This window comes from Heterodontus francisci, chromosome 15 (assembly GCF_036365525.1).
Source record: "Heterodontus francisci isolate sHetFra1 chromosome 15, sHetFra1.hap1, whole genome shotgun sequence".
Lineage (NCBI taxonomy): Eukaryota > Metazoa > Chordata > Chondrichthyes > Heterodontiformes > Heterodontidae > Heterodontus > Heterodontus francisci.
Window position 1 is genome coordinate 78,815,576 of NC_090385.1, and position 17,667 is coordinate 78,833,242.

The 17,667-nt window shown below is 40.9% G+C and overlaps 1 protein-coding gene across 2 annotated transcripts in view; it reads right to left on the reverse strand.

Moving 5' to 3' along the window:
- The window catches only part of aifm1 (apoptosis inducing factor mitochondrion associated 1), a 66,950-nt gene extending 56,597 nt beyond the window's left edge, over positions 1–10,353 (reverse strand). For both annotated transcript variants that reach the window (XM_068047718.1, XM_068047717.1), the window contains exons 1-2: positions 10,169–10,353; positions 4,757–4,893 (exon numbers count right to left, since the gene is read on the reverse strand). In XM_068047718.1, coding sequence (XP_067903819.1) covers positions 4,757–4,893; positions 10,169–10,256 — 225 coding nt within the window. In that variant the 5' untranslated portion in view covers positions 10,257–10,353. The remainder of the gene's footprint in view (positions 1–4,756; positions 4,894–10,168) is intronic.
- Between the last annotated feature and the right edge of the window lie 7,314 nt (positions 10,354–17,667).

Here is a 17,667-nt window from a genome sequence, read left to right on the forward strand (position 1 = left end):
GGCTGCAAACAGTCCAATTAAGCATGAGAAAATGGTCAGAGGGGGTGAATCGGCAATGAGGGTTGAGGACCCTAGCTATGATCATAGCTTGTGTCATCCAATGCTTAACTGGAGAAAATTGGGGATTATCCAGATTGGTTGTCTGACGAGCAGGCTGACAACACAGAGACAGCAGAGGGATTGAGAGAGGTGGTAGTGAGGTAGAACTGTGAGTTTTACATGTTGAACCTGACATCATGTCTTTGGATGATGTCACCAAAGGACAGTATGTATATGAGTAAAAGAAGGGTGTCAAGGATAGATTCTTGTGGGTAGTCCAGAGGTTATCACTGTGGGGCAGAAAGTGAAGCCATGGCACGTGATTCTCTGGCTATAACTGGATAGGTAAGAGTGGAACAAGATGAAGCCAATCCCATTCAGCTGAACAATGGAGACGTGCTGGCAGGAGAATGTTAAGGTCCAATCACCAGCCAGAGGCTGCAGAAAAGTCAAGAAGGATTGTCCACCATGGTCACAGAGGACGTAATCTGTGACTTTGATTTGGGCCATTTCAGTACTGTAGCACAGTCAGTAACCAGATTGGAAAGGTTCAAACACACAGTTGCAGGAAAGACGAAAAGATTATGGGAGCAACCACATTCTCAAAGACCTTGTGGAGGGGAAAGGGAGGTTGGAAATGGTGCGATAATTTGCAAAGACAGAGGGGTGAAGGATAGATTTTCTTCTTGGGGTGGGGTGCTGGCGATGACAACAGATTTAAAAGGGAGAGAAACAATGCCAGAGAAGAAATGGTTTACAATTTTAGCTAGCATAGAGGGACAAGAGGAGAAATAAAGCAATCAGCAGTTTAGTGATAATAGAGTTGAGAGCAGCAGATGGCATCTGTGGAGCAGTGGCAAATGGAATCTAATCCTGAGAAGTGTGAGGTGATGCATTTTGGGAGGACTAACAAGGCAAGGAAATATACAATGGATGGTAGGACCCTAGGAAGTACAGAGGCTCAGAGGGACCTTGGTGTACTTGTCCATAGATCACTGAAGGCAGCAGCACAGGTAGATAAAGGTGGTTAGGAAGAGCTATGGGATACTTGCCTTTATTAGCTGTGGCATATTATATAAGAGCAGGGAGGTTATGATGGAGCTGTATAAAACTCTAGTTAGGCCACAGCTGGAGTACTGTGTACAGTTCTGGGCACCACACTACAGGAAGAATGTGATTGCACTGGAGAGGGGGCAGAGGAGATTCACCAGGATGTTGCCTGGGCTGGAGCATTTCAGCTAAGAAGAGAGACTGAAAAGGCTAGGATTGTTTTCCTTAGAGCAGAGAAGACTGAGGGGGATATGATTGAGGTATGCAAAATTATGAGTATAGATAGGGTAGATAGGAAGAAACTTTTTCCCTTAGCGGAGGGGTCAATAACCAGGGGGCATAGATTTAAGGTAAGGGGCAGGAGGTTTAGAGGAAAAATATTTTCACTCAGAGGGTAGTTGGAATCTGGGACGCGCTGCCTGAAGAGGTGGTAGAGGCAGGAACCCTCACAACATTTAAGTATTTAGATGAGCACTTGAAACACTATTGCATACAAAGCTACGGGTCAAGTGCTGGAAAATGGGATTAGAATAGTTCGGTGCTTGATGGCCGGCACAGACACGACAGGCCGAAGGGCCTGTTTCTGTGCTGTATAACTCTATGACTCTAAGATGAGCTCGTAGAGGGAATGAAGGGATATAGGAGGGGAACTAAAGAAAGATGTGGTTTCAGGGTTACGGCAGGGGGGACAATGGGGAAAGTTTAGCTTGGTGGGCAAAGGGTAAGGCAGAGGTGTGGCAAATGCAGCTGAATGAATGGTCTCAACCTTAGTGACTAAGAAATTTATGAGCATCTAATCTTCCCTGAATACAGAGAAGGTGCTAGAGGACTGGAGAGCAACAAATCCAACTGACCTATTGATGGGGAGAGGGGTTTAAGGGGACGGTTGGTAGGGGAGAAAATTCAGGGGTTACCTTTGCACATCAGGAGACTCTGGATGATGAGTAATTTGAGCAGAGGAAAGAAGGGACTGATAGCACTTGATGTGATCCAGACAGATCTAGCGATGAATACCTAAACCTGTCCACTTTCAGCAGCCTCCCATTCAGCCACTATGCTCCTGTAATTGCTTTGTCTTGCCACCTCCCATTCTAATCGTTCAATTTCCCTCCCCTTTGTCCATGCTTGCACCCAGCATATCCTGTTGTCCCTGAACACAATGCACCCTGCAATGTTGTCGCCATGTGAGGAGATCTACATAAACTATATTGTGCATGACATTTACTTATTACCTCAAATCACTCATGCCAGTACCACCACTGGTTTACACTTGTAACCACCAGTATTTGGTTTATTAAAGTTCTACAAATTCTCTCCAAGTTAAAGCCCAAATTCGTAAAGAAACAATATATTTTACAATGGTTAAAAAGTATTCCCTTTTGTTCAAGTTGACATACTATGAAAATTTCCTACACCCACTGTTACACTTTATTGACATCTTAGTGACAACATTGTATGAAATGGACACTACAATTTGTAAAAAAATTACAATAGGTTACAGTAGCACACCATGGGAAAGAATATTTGAAATAAAACTACAAAAGGGCAAAGCTGGCTTACATATGCAACTCCCCCAATGAATGTTCCACCAACAATGAAGAAGTACATGAGATTGCTGTTGCTGTCCCTTGGCACACCTGTGGACATCAAGCACCCTGAGGGGGGTCCTACAAAAGGCATTTTGAAAGGCTTGGAAACTGCAGGGAAGAATAGAAAAGCAAAGAAGAAACTAATCAGGAAAAGACTAAAGAAAGAAACTGCATTGGAAAAAGTGGTGAAAACCCTTCAATTTCAAAGCCCTTTTATTTCACTTTTAATCTGCTTCCCTTTCCACTGTGAATCTCAAATCTTCGCACTAGATTTCCATGCTTGCTTGAAAACATGAATGTTATTTCCTTGCAAAACTTCTGAAAAACTGAAAAAGTTGACTTTCCGTGACATTAGAGAAGCAGAGAAAATATGTGCCTCTGTTTCTCTTCAATTTATGTTGCTGTTCTCTTAATTGCTGTCCATTTGTGGTACAATTGTAAATATAAAAGTAATTTATAAGCTATTTTTAACATGGAGCATTCCCATCAGAAAATAAAGACTCAGTGTGTGTGTCTATTTTGCTAATTAGTAGATTTCTATCTAGTATCAGGAAATGTATTTATGTGGAATGGAAAACTTGACTGTACATAGGGAATCAGGCTGAATTTGAAAAGATGGTGTAAAGACATGATGATAAATATATTTTTAAACAATTCAAACAAATGTAACAGACTATGGACAAAATAAGAATGAGGTTTAAAAAAATGCAAGGTACTGACAAACAGTGCAAATATATTAGAGTTCCAGACCATACATGACTGGGCCCAACTATAAAGCAAAGAAGGGGTAACAAGCCCAGCTAGAGAAATTTAAGCTGCAGGCGAGAAAAATGAACCCCTGGACTTCGAGACCCATATATGCCTCTGAAAAAACAGCTATGTGAAATAACCCACAGAGGCAAATATATTGTCACGTTTAATGACATTAAGAGGAGATATTTTGCAGTATTTTTTAAAATATTTATACAACACTATATTCAGCCGAGTCAGAAATAAAAATGGTGGCTGGAACTATTTTGAAAAATAAATTTAATGAGCTAGTTTGAAATTTCAGCCTTTCAAGCAATTCCTTTACTGAAGTATAGATCAGAAAACATTCCACAGAAATCAGCACTAGCTGCTTAACTGAACAAATAAGAAAAGGCTGGCATTTTTCTGCTATATTTATTGTGCTAATTTACAGATTATATATTATGTCTGAAACATGTTATACACAACGTTTTTGGTTATATAGATAGATATAGTGCATCCTAAAGACCATCTATTTTTATTCCCAATGCAAGTATTAGGCTCACAGTGCTGAAGAAAACTAAAAATGATAAACTTTAACAGCTAAGTCCAAATTGAAAAAGTTGGGGATAAATTAAGGAATAGTACCGAACATAAAATAGCACACGCAGTTCAAGGAATTTCAGCCACAGCCTTTTAATTCTTGCTGAATTGTCCTTTCTTTAATTATATTCATTTAGGTTTTTTAAAAAAAGATATTACCATTTTTAATAGCTACTGAATCAAACTGCACAACATTCAAAGTAACAGCCAAAAGATAATTCATTTTATTTGGCCACAACTGATTTCTCATACTGCTCAGGAAACTACTAGAATAAAATATGGCACTGTCACCATAGCTTACAAATGTAAAGTTAGGTTAAAGGAGTCTATTGCATCCAGAGGAAATGCCACTATAACTCGCAACATTTTTAAAAATACAAAATCAATTTGTTCCTATGCATTGGCCAGATATATGAATTTTAGAACAATGAAATGAACCCAAAATCCTATGACAATAAGAACCAAGAGAAGGATAATCTGTTTGCTACTGCAAACAAATTTATAATCAAAAAGTGGATCCAAAAGGCCAATGAAATCAAGGGTCACACAGTAAGGAAGGTCAAGTGTTTTAAGTAATCCATATGGTATTTTATAAGCTCCTTTCCAGTTACCAGAAGTACCTAGAAATCAAAGAAAGTTAGCTGAAAGAGAGATATTAGGAAATCCTGAGCGGAAGAAAAAGGAAGTTACTGACAGAAGCAGGGGTGGCAAGCTCATTCCTTTCATTAAATAGCCCTGCTACTTACATATGCACCAGCTCCTAAACTTGTCAAGCCAAAAAGCACTAAATAAATAGCGCCAGAGCCACCAGGTTCAACGCCGCTAGCCATTTGCCTGTTCATCTGTTGGTCTAAAGGAAACTTCCATCGCTGCAACAATGTGCCTGAAGAGTAAAATTCATTGCAAAAAAAAAAGTCAGAATTTGATGATGGGTACTTAAGAGGCTTATGGAAGGCTGGATAAAAGTAATATAATTCAATCAAGCATTTGAGATAATGTCAAATATGAAAGTGAAGAGAGATTAAGCAGCCATATTACCTCAATAATATACATTCCATGGTCTCAATAAAGTGAAAATACTAATTAGTGCGATAATAATTGTCATTTCAGCACGATTTAAACCACAGAAGGGAATCATCATGTGATCACAAGATAATCATAGCAAAATAATTTTAATCTTAAAGCCAAAATTATTAGGTATTTGAGACCATGGTATAAATCATCATTAAATATATATTACTTACAATGTTCTTTTAAGTTTCAAATTTTAGACTCAGAACATACATAAGAAAAAAAAGCAAATTGGTATCAATGTACAAAACTACAGATCCCACCAGTGCACTTATGTAATCTAAAGAGCTGTAGCAGACCTGCCATTTTGGACTAGAGCATCTGAGCATACACAGTAATTCTCATATTTTAAACCCCATACTGGAGACTGGGAGGATGTGGTAATAGCAGTCGCAGAAGCTATTCTCCCAGTAAATTGGAATTAGGATTATTAAAATTAATTTCCCAGATTCAAACCTGCCTGAAACAAAGCTCCGGTGGACTGTTTCAAGTAAAGGAAGCTGTGCTTCATATACTGTGCATCAAATGATGAAGATAAAATAATTAACAAATTACTGGTTTGCCTGCAAGTTACTGTCCATTAAAGTAACTTGCAATATGTGAAACCGTCACATTACTTCTGACATGCTGATAAAATACAAGTCTTTCTTTTAATGGTGTACGTCAATGCTTTGAGTTCTCCATGCAGAAAGCTGAAACTGCAACAAACCAACCTGAACCCAAGGCAAGACATACCTTGACAATATTTACAAGCTGTGGCCCTATGAATTTTCTGAAAATTAACAGTGTAGACTTGTATCAGAGATACAACTTTTATATTTCATAATCTGGCAGATTCAGGGTGGGTTTTCTTATTGGATTGTAGAACATTAGGCCCACACCAGTTAGTTAGCAGCAATAATGTGAAAAATAAGGATGCTGGACTAATGTTACGAGTGCTTCTTTTTATTTTTGAGGACTTAGGTTTTAAAACTGAAAAGGATTCCTTGTGTTATTTTAAAAAGAGGTCATCAGGAGATTTTTTGGACTGACCTTGTAAATAATAGTTACTAGAAGAATCAAGGAGTGTTAAAAACAAGCCCTTACTGAAAGGCACTTGTCTTCAAATAATTACCCAACAGGGGTTTTTTTTTTGACCTAGGGAAAGATGTTTACAAAGAAGTTACAGGTCAAGATTTAAAGGGATCAGGGGGCTTGAATCTTGTGACATTGCATTTGGTTTCGCTTTGGACAGTGAGTGGGGCTATGCACAGTGTTAAAAAGACAGTTGGAGAAAACTTGCCAAGGGAGCAAACGCAAATTCAGCTTGCTCCATCTCTTTAAAAAAGCCTGCCCAACTTTTCCATCTTTTTAAGAAGCACAGCGAAGCAAGAGTAAGAAAGTGCCTGAAACCCCTGTTGCTGCATTTTTCCTGGAATGCCTGCCCAAACTGATCTTCAATGTCACTTGACAAGAACTGTTCTAGGAAGATCCCAGTGACAGCCATCTATGCGTATTTGGGACACCAAACCAAAACAAAGGACATCTGACATCTTTCCATATCTTCTCTTTTTTTCTTCAAGAATTAGCAAGTATTTGGTAAAAGTATTCTTTTTGTCTGTTTTTTTTTGTAATGGAGCTCTAAAATGTTAATCTCTATTTTTTTGGTTAACTGGTGCGTGTGTTTATGAGGGGCTAAGGTAAAAAGGGAACTTTTATATTTCAATCTATGTGTTAATGCTTTGCATCGTTTTATAATAAACCTGATAATTTTGTTGTTTATTAAAGAAACCTGGTTGGTGTATTTTATTCTGGGAGAAAAATAGAGTCAATGATTAACCATATCGGTAACTGGGAAAAAAATTTAAATATATGTTGTGACCTGTGGAGAAGTCGAAGTAGAAAAACAGTGCACTCCTCGCCCTTCAGTCCTAACACTAGAAAAAGGCTAAGTTCCACAATAAAAAAGGGAAGCAAACCAAATTAACTCAACAGAAAAGTCTGCAAACAGGTCAACAGATCTAGTCATGGAAAATTTCCAAATATGAGATGGGTATAGTACAAAATAGATCTATTCCTTTAAAATGAAAAGGAATGGCTCTAAGAACAGATGGTGGAAGTGAGAATGAAGTGGGGAATATGGAATAATTGGTAGATAGCTGTAGAAAAGGAATTTTGATTTGGAAAAAAGATCAGAAATTACTAAAGGATGTATCACTGGGCTCAGATATTATGCACTCTAGGCTGTTGATAGTAGTCAAAGAGGAGGTAGCCAAGGGTCTGGCCACAAATTTTCATTCTTCATTAAATATGCAAATTATGACATGGGATTAGATCACAGTCAATATACCATTGCTCAATAAAAACCTTATTTATATACCACCTTTCAGAAACTCAGGATATCCCAAAGCACTTTACAGCCAATGAAACAGTTTTGAAACGTACTAACTGTTGTAAGGTAGGAAATGCAGCAGCCAAATTATGCGCAGCAAGGTCCCACAAACAGAAATTAAGTAAATGATCAGATCATCTGTGTTTGCTGTTGGTTCAGGGATAAGCATTGGCCAGAACACCGAGGAAAATCTCTTTTACTTCTTTGGAATAGTGCCACAGAATCTTTTATATCCATCTGAGAGCAGACCTCTTAAGTTTAACCTCTTATCTGAAGGACAGCCCGATGTTGTACGGAGGAAGTGTTACACTAAGCCTAGATTCAAGACTTAAGTCTTGAGAGTGGAGCTTGCACACACAACCTTCTGACTCAGAGGTAAGAGTGCTACCACTTAGTCATTGCAGTCATTGGCACAGAAGGATAAACTAACTACACATTATGTAACATTATTTGGGAGGAACTTAAAACAATTATTACTACAGAAAAAATATTAGGAAAATTAAAGGGCCTAAAGGTTGGCAAGTCCCCTGGACAAGATGACCTGCATCCTAGGGTCATAAAAGTGGCTGCACAGATAGTGGATGCACTGGTTGTAATCCTGCAAAGGTACCAGGATTGGATAATTGTAAATATAACACCTCTATTCAAGAAAGGAGGGAGACAGACAGCAGAAAAGTTTAGGCCATTTAGACTAACATCGGTCATTGGGAAAATGCTGGAATCCATTATTGAGGAAGTAGTAGCAGGACACTTAGAAAATCATAAAACCATTGACTCTGCTTGAATATATTATGAAATGGAAATGGTGTTTGACAAATTTATTGCCGTTCTTTGAGGATGTAATGAGCAGGGTGCTTAAAGGGGAACAAGTGAGATGTTGTGTATTTGGATTTCCAAAAGGCATTTGATAAAGGTGCCACATTAAAGGTTACTGCTCAAGATAAGAGCCCATGGTGTTGATAATATATTAGCACAGAGAGAGGACTGGCTAACTAACAGAAAACAGAGTTAGGATAAATGGGTCATTTTCAGGTTGGGAAACTGTAACTAGTGGAGTGCCACAGGGATCAGTTCTTATCTGATTGTGGGAAAATTCTTAGAATCTATAATTTAAGATAAAGGTAATCAGCATTTAGAAATGCATGGGCTAATCAAGGATAGCCAGAGGCTTCCCCTTCCACCTATTTTGAGAGGGCCCTCAACAGTGTCCATCTCATTTCCGCATTTCTGCCCTCAACCCTTCCTCCTCCCCCTCCATCCCCCCAAGACCACAATAGAGATTTCATCTTGTCCTCACTTTCCATTCCACTAGCCTCCATATTCAATAGATCATTCTCTGCAATTCCCTCCACCTCCAGTGCCATGACACCACCAAACATATATTCCATTCCTCTCCAAAGTCAGCATTCCGAAGGGAATAATGCCTCCAATGACATCTTGGTCCACTCTTCCAACACTCCCTCCTGTTTCCATGGCTCTTCTCATACAAGCACAGGAGATGCAACACTTGCTTTCTCACCACCTCCCTTCCCACTGCTCAGGGCGCCAAACACTCCTAGGTGAAGCAGTTATTTAATTGTAATTCTCTCTCAATTTAGTATACTGTATTTGCAATTCACGAGTAAACTTAGATTGGGTGACTGCTTTGCAGGACACCTCCATTCAGTCTGAAAGCATAACCCTGAGCTTCCAGTCACTTGTTATTTTAATTCTCTTCCCCTACCACCGACTCCTAATCTGAGTTCTTGCCCTCAGTCTTCTACACTGTTCCCATGAAGCCAAAAATGAAGCTCAAGGAACAGCACCTCATAACCTTCTGCCCTCAACAATGAATTCAACAATTTTAGATCATAACCACTTCTCCCATTTTTTTCAGACAGCATGCAGGTAATGGTTCTGCTGTTATCATTTACCACTCCTACAGACCCATCTTTTGTTTCTTTCCTTGTCCCATTACCATCTTCTTTTGCCTTATATCATCATCCCTTTTGTCATTTCATCCCTCCTGCCTTGCACCCAATCACAGACCTTTCCTTGTGTTCCTTCCTCGCTGTCCTCTTTCTTGCCTCTGCACTTTAGAACCTTTTCCAGGAAACCTTGGACCAGGAAAACAAAACTGCCAGGTACTTACATGCTGTGAATCGTTATCACAACCTGCAACCATATTAAGATTTATATTGTTTTCAAGTGAAACTGGTCCAAAAACCGATTTCAAATCCACGTGATATTTTAACAAACACTCCAATATGAAAACACACAACAGAAGGACTTACTCCCATGGCCAGGAATTTTCTTAGACAGATCCTCTACATAGCTATGAATGACATTAGTACTTTATGCACATATACAAACACGTCAGTTTGCAATTATAGGAATAGCATTGATGCAGTTCGCACTCTGTAAACCTCTGGGCAACAGATCGCCTGTGAGTGATTTATCAGAATGCTTATCAGCACAGGTCACAACTGTTGCTGCTTCTGGAATATAACCTACCAACAAAAATCATTCAATGGAAGATAAGGTGGTTTGTGAAAACCATGCCAGGGTAATGACCTGAGCATTTAAAGAACTGTACAAATATTGTGCAATCGAGCAACGCAAGAAGACGTTCTCACGACCTTGGCTCTAATGGGCTCCACAGCGTGAGCTACAATTCCCAGGGTGCAAACCCGCGGCCTAGGCCCGTCCGGCAACTGCACTCACTCCGCCCGTTTACCTCGCCTCTTCACGCTACTCCTCACTAGTGTGGACGATGCTCTACTCAGCGGAGCCAATTTCTGCCACACCGCCCTGTACCGAAACATGGTTACACTTCAGCTATCTGTAACCTGTTCCCCAGCGGTCCTGCTCCTGCAGTTAAGCTGCTCCAGCAACCCCAACGTGCCTTCGCTGCGCAGGCGCCGACCAAGCACGTTGTAGCGCCCGCTCTCACCCACAGCGGCCGGCAGAGGGCGCCACGACAAGAGTCCCACAAATAAGAGAGAGGCACAGGACAGTAGCAGCAAGTGACTCAACACAAGAATGGAACTGCTACAAATAAAAGGGTCACTGATCCGAAACGTTAACTCTGCTTCTCTTTTCACAGATGCTGCCAGACCTGCTGAGTGGTTCCAGCATTTCTTGTTTTTATTATAAAAGCAAATTAATATGGGTACATTTCTATAATTAAATGTTTTAAAAGTAAGGCTATTCAAATTTAGTGAAAATATAGTACTTATGTGTTTAGTTTAGAGATACAGCACTGAAACAGGCCCTTCGGCCCACCGAGTCTGTGCCGACCATCAACCACCCATTTATACTAATCCTACACTAATCCCATATTCCTACCACATCCCCACCTGTCCCTATATTTCCCTACCAGCTACCTATACTTGGGGCAATTTATAATGGCCAATTTACCTACCAACCTGCAAGTCTTTTGGCTGTGGGAGGAAACCGGAGCACCCGGAGAAAACCCACGCAGACACAGGGAGAACTTGCAAACTCCACACAGGCAGTACCCAGAATTGAACCCAGGTCGCTGGAGCTGTGAGGCTGCGGTGCTAACCTAACCACTGCGCCACTGTGCAGTGAATGACATTTTTCCCAAAAATGTATTTCAGTTGTAGAAATCACAAATTGCCCGCATCTGTCGGTAAGGATAATGGTGAGATTATCAGCGATTAACGTTATTAAGGAGTAATTTGGACAGCAACTTTCAGGCTCTTCTGTGCGTATGTTTATTAAATCTACCTTATTAAATCTCTTCCTGTAGACTCAGGATTTTCAGTGATGGTGTTCCTCCCCTTATTGCCCTTCTATGGCCCTGGTTGAATGCTGTTTTTCCTTTGGAATGAGAGAACATGTTACAGGATTATGAGTGACATGGGAACATTTCTTCTGAGGTTCTGCACAACATGCAGATTGGAACTTCAGGTGTATTTCCTCCTTTAAATGAAGTGCCCCTGAAATCTCGCAGAAGCCCTCATGGCAGGTAAAGTGATGTGAGAGTGGTTTTGAGTAAAGACAGTGCTATAGGTTCAGAGGGGCTGTTGTTTGTAAAAGGGTCAGTTTGGTGTCAATGACAGCTCAATAATAACACTTGCCTCTGAGTCAGAAGGTTCTGGTTTCAACTTCCATTGAACCAACACCTAAAGAAATGATTATTTGGTCGGCTTTGCTGTTTGTGGAATCTTGTTGTGTGCTAATTGGCTGCTGTGTTAAATGCAGTACAACAATGATTACACTTCAGACCAGTACTTCTTTGGCTGTGAAACACTTTAGAATGTCCTGAAAGGTGCTACATAAATAATGTGGGATGGTAGTATCGTGGTTATGTTGCTGAACTAGCAATCCATAGGCTGGGCGTAATGATCCAAAGACAAGAGTTCAAATCCTATCTTGACTGCTGGGGAATTTAAATTCCATTAAATAAATTAATCTGGATTTTGAAAAGTTAAAATTGGTTATGGTGATCATGAAACTCCAGTTTTGTTGAAAAATTCAACTGGTTCACCAATGTCCTCAAGGGAAGAAATCTGCCATCATAGAACATAGAACAGTACAGCACAGTACAAGCCCTTCGGCCCACGATGTTGTGCTGAACCTATCTGGGTGATGTGTCTCCAGATGCACAGCAATGTGGTTGATTCTTACCTGCCCTCTGAAATGGCCGAGCAAGCCACTGAGTTGAATTCAAAAAGGCAGCTTACCACGACTTTCACAAGGACAAATTATGTTTAACTAACTTGCTTGAAAGAGGGTTGATGAGGGTAATGCTGTTGATGTGTTGTACATGGACTTCCAAAAGGCATTTGATAAAGTGCCACATAACAGGCTTGTCAGCAAAGTTAGAACCCATAGAATAAAAGGGTAGCAGCATGGATACAAAATTGGCTGAGTGACAGGTAAAAGAGTAGTGGTGAACGGTTGCTTTTCAGACTGGAGGAGGGTATATAGTGGGGTTCCCAAGGGTTAGTGTTAGGACTCTTGCTTTTCTTGATATATATTAATGACCAAGATTTAGGTGTGCAGGGCACAATTTCAAAATTTGCAGATGACACAAAACTTGGAAGTATTTGGAACTATGAAGAGGATACTGATAAACTTCAAAAGGACATAGGCTGGTCGAATGGATGGACAAGTGGCAGATGGAATTTCATGTAGAGAAGCATGAAATGATTCATTTTGGTAGGAAGAATGAGGAGAGGCAATATAAAACAAAGGGTACAATTCTAAAGGGAGTGCAGGAGCAGACGAACTTGGGGTTAGCTGTCCATAAATCATTGAAGGTGGCAGGGTGCATTGAAAAAGTGGATGATAAAGTCTATGGAATCCTGGGTTTTATAAATAGGGGCCGAGAGTACAAAAGCAAGGAAGCTCTGACAAACCTGCACAAAACACTATTTGGCCTCAACTGGAATATTGTGTCCCCCAGTTCTGGGCATCACACTTTAGGAAGAGAGCAAGACCAGTGGAGGGTTTAAAAGATCGGCGGTGGGAGGGAGCGAGATAGCGCACAAGACCAGCGGAGAGTTTAAAAAAGCGGTGGTGTGAAGAAGCGAGAAAGTGTGTGAGACCAGCGAGAGTTGAAAAGAGTGGCAGCAGGAAGAGGCACTAAAATGTGTGAGACCAGCAGAGAGTTTAAAAGAGCAGCGGTGGGAAGGAGCAAGAGAGCGCATGAGACCAACTGAGAGTTTAAAAGAGTGACGGCAGGATGGAGCAAGAGAGCACATGAGACAAGTGGAGAGTTTAAAAGGGCTATTCAGTCCAGTCTGTGGCTTCAGAGCAGACCTACCAAGAAAAATCAAGTGTGACATCACAGCAAAACAGATAGTTAATTGATTGGTGAGTATTGTTCTCATTTATCTTTCAAAACTTGAGTAATTTTTAGTAGTAGTAAGGTTTACTAATAGAAGTAAAGCTTATTAGATTGGCTGGTGAGTATTTCCTATTTATTACTATGGTAAGGTTTATTACTATTGGTGAGGTTAGTACTACTATTGGGAATGTTTTAGTATTGGTAAAGTGGACGAATAGTGGTAAGTTAGATTAGTATTGGTAAAATTTATTATGGTTATTATTAGTAAGGTTATTATTACTATTGGTAGGGTTTATTATTATTGGTAGTAGCAGGGTTTATTGGTAGCAGGGTTAAGGTTTAGCACCAAGGTTTATTATCTAATAGATAGAGGAATGGCTCTAACCTCTGGAATGCATATCCTGTGAGGGACTCTTCACTGGATAACCACATGTGCAGGAGGTGTCATCAATTGCAGCAACTTGAGCTCCGGGTTTCGGAATTTGAGCAGCAGCTGGCGTCACTGCAGTGTATCCGTGAGGTTGAGAGTTTCGTGGATAGCACGTTTATAGATGTGGTCACCCTGCAGCTTAAGAGTATGCAGGCAGAGAGGAAATGGGTGACCACCAGACAGTCAAGAAGAAACAGGCAGATTCTGAATACTGCGGAAAGTGATGGTTCATCAGGGGAGTGCAGCCAGAGCCAAGGTCCTGGCGCCACAGTTGGCTTAGCTGTACAGCGGGGTACAAGGAAGACTGTGATCGGAGATTTGATAGTCGGTAAACAGACCGGCATTTTTGTGGCTGCAGATGTGAATCCAGCATGGTGTGTTGCCTCCCTAGATGCCAGGGTCAAGGATGTCACTGAACGGCTAGAGAGCCCCCTGAGGGGGCAGGGTGAACAGCCAGCAGTCGTGGTCCATATTGGTACCAACAACATAGGTAGGAAGAGTGATGTGGTCCTGCAGCAAGAATTTAGTAAACTGGGTAAGAAATTAGCAAGCAGGACCTCAAAAGTAGTAATCTCCAGATTACTCCCAGTACCACGTGCAAGTGAGTATAGAAATTGGAGGATAGTGCCGATGAATGTGTGGCTGGAAAGATGGTGCAGGAGGGAGGGCTTTAGATTCCTGGGGCATTGGGATCAGTTCTGGAGAAGTTGGGACCTGTACAGGCTGGACGCCTTGCACCTGAACAGAGCTGGAACAAATTTCCTTGCGGGTAATTTGCTAGAACTATTGGGGAGGGTTTAACTTAAGTTGGCAAGGGTGTGGGAACCAGGAGATAATACAAGTGAGGAACATCAAGGTGCACAGAGAATTGGAGGAGACAGATAGCAAGTATGAGGTGGGGTCTTAGTGAGAGTGTTAGACAGTACTAGAGATGGGAGTAGTTCCGTATTAGATGGGAGTGGACTGAGAAGGGCTACGAGGAATGCAAAGACCGTATTAAAATGCATGTGTACAAACACACAAAGTGTGGTGAATAAGGTTGGTGAGCTACAAGCACAAATAGCATGGGAATATGATGTAGTGGCAATAACGGAAACATGAAGAAACAAGGACAGAATCCATTTGGTTAGAGTTGAGGAGCAAAAAGGGTATGATCATGCCACCAGAGGCCTCCAAATAGTGAGAGAGAGAGAAGCAAATCTGTAGGGAAATCACAGATGTGCAAGAATTGTAATGTGGTGATATTGGGGGACATTAATTACCCAAATATTGATTTGAATAATTTTAGAATAAAGGGTAAGGAGAGGGAGGAATTTCTAAAATGTGGTCAGGAGAATTTCCTTGATCAGTTTGTTCTCAGCCCAACTAGAAAAGAGGCATTGCTGGATCTGGTGCTGGGAAATGAGGTGGACCAAGTGTCTGTTGGGGAGCACTTGGGTAAGAGTGATTACCGTATCATAAGATTTAGATGAGCAGTACAGAAAGGCAAGTAACAAAATAAGGTAGAATGTCTATATTGGAAGATGGCTAATGTTAATGCAATTAGATGGGACCTAGCCAGGTTAGAATGGAACCAAAGGCTGACAGGAAGAGCTGTATCAGAACAATGGCTATCTTTAAGAAAGAAATGTTTCAGAATCACAGAACTGTTACGGTACAGAAGGAGGCCATTCGGCCCATCATGTTCGCACTGGCTCTCTAAAAGAGCCATTCCCTCAGTTCCATTCCCTGCCTTCTCCCCATAACCCTGCACATTCTTCCTTTTCATATAACTGTCTAATTCCCTTTTGAATGCTTGAATTGAACCTGCCTCCACCACACTCACAGGCAGCGTATTCCAGACCTTAAACACTTACTGCGGGAAAAAGTTTTTCCTCATGCCACTTTTGCTTCTCTTACCAAATACTTTAAATCTGTACCCTTTCGTTCTCGATCCTTTCATGGGTGGGAACAGTTTCTCTCTATCTACTCTGTCCAGACTACTCATGATTTTGAATACCCCTATCAAATCACCTCTCAGCCTTCTTTTTTCCAAGGAAAACAGTCCTAACCTCTGCAATCTATCTTCATAACTGAAATTCCTCATCCCTGGAAACATGCTCGTGAATCTTTTCTGTACTCTCTCCAATGCCCTTGCGTCTTTCCTAAAGTGCGGCTCCCAGAACTGGACTCAATATTCCAGCTGAGGCCGAACTAGTGTCTTATACATGTTCAACATAACTTCCTTGCTCTTGTACTCGATGCTTCTATTAACAAAGCCCAGGATACTGTATGCTTTATTAACTACTGTCTCAACCTGTCTTGCCACATTCAATGACTTATGCACATATACACCTAGGTCCCTCTGCTCCTGCGCCCCCTTTAGAACTGTACCCTTTATTTTATATTGTCTCTCCATGTTTTTCCTACCAAAATGAATCACTTCACATTTCTCTGCATTGAACTTCATTTGCCACCTGTCTGCCCATTCCATCAACTTGTCTATGTCCTTTTGAAGTTCTACACTATCCTCCTCACAGTTCACAATGCTTCCAAGTTTCGTATCATCTGCAAATTTTGAAAGTGTGCCCTGTACACCAAGGTCTCGGTCATTAATATACATCAGGAAAAGCAAAGGTCCCAACACTGATCACTGGGGAACTCCACTACAAACCTTCCTCCAGCCCGTAAAACATCCATTAACGACTACTCTGTTTCCTGTCATTCAGCCAATTTCATACCCATGTTGCGACCGTCCCTTTTATTCGATGAACTACAAGTTTGCCCACCAATCGGTGGTGTGGCACTGTACCAAACGCCTTTTGAAAATCCATGTACACCACATCACAGCATTGCCCTCATCAACCGTCTGTTACCTCCTCAAAAAACTCTAGCAAGTTAGTTAAACATGATTTTTCCTGAAGAAATCCATGCCGGCTTTTCTTAATTAACTCGCATGTGTCCATGTGACTATTGATTTTGTCTCGAACTATTTTTTCTAGAAGTTTTCCCACTACCAAAGTTAAACTGACTGACCTGTAGTTGATGGGCTTATCTTTACACACTTTTTTGAACAAGGGTGCAATGTTTGCAATTTTCCAGTCCTCTCTCTAAGGAAGACTGAAAGATTATGGCCAGTGCCTCTGTGATTTCCTCCTCACTTCCCTCAGTATCCTTGGATGCATCTTATCTGGTCCTGGTGCTTTATCTACTTTAATTACTTGCAGTCTATCTAATACTTCCTCTTTATCAACTTTAAACCCCTCTAGTGTCTGACTTACTTCCTCTTTCAATATTGCCTGGGTTGCATCTTCTTCCTTGCTAAAGACAGATGCAAAGTATCTGTTTAATACCTCAGCTATGCCCGCTGCCTCCACGTGTAAATCCCCTTTCTGGTTCGTAATCGTAACTCCTCCTTTACCACCCTTTCACTATTTATATGCCTATAGAAAACTTTGGGTTTTGCTTCAATGCGAGCGGCCAGTCTCTCTTCATGCTCTCTCTTTGCCTCCCTTTTTTGCTTTTTCACTTCTGCTCTGGACCTTCTATATTCAGCCTGGTTATCAATAATATTTTCTACCTGGCATCTGTCATAAGCATACTTTTTTTTCTTTATCTTAATCTCTACCTCTTTTGACATCCAGGGAGCTCTGGATTTGTTTACCCTACTTTTCCCCTTCAAGGGAACATACCTTGACTGTGCCCGAACTATCTCTTCTTTGAAGGTAGCCCATTGTTCATCTACTGGTTTTCCTGCCAGCTTTTGACCCCAATTTATTTGCCCCAGCTCCATTCTTACCCCACTGAAGTTGGCCTTCCCCCAGTTAATTATTCTTACCCTGGATGTTCTTTGTCCTTTTCCATAGTCACCCTAACCCTTATGATACAATGATCACTATCCCGTAAATGTTCTCCCACTAATACTTGATCCACTCGGCCCACTTCATTCCCAAGAACTTTTTTTTTTATTTCCAAAATATACTTTATTCATAAAAATCTGTAAAAA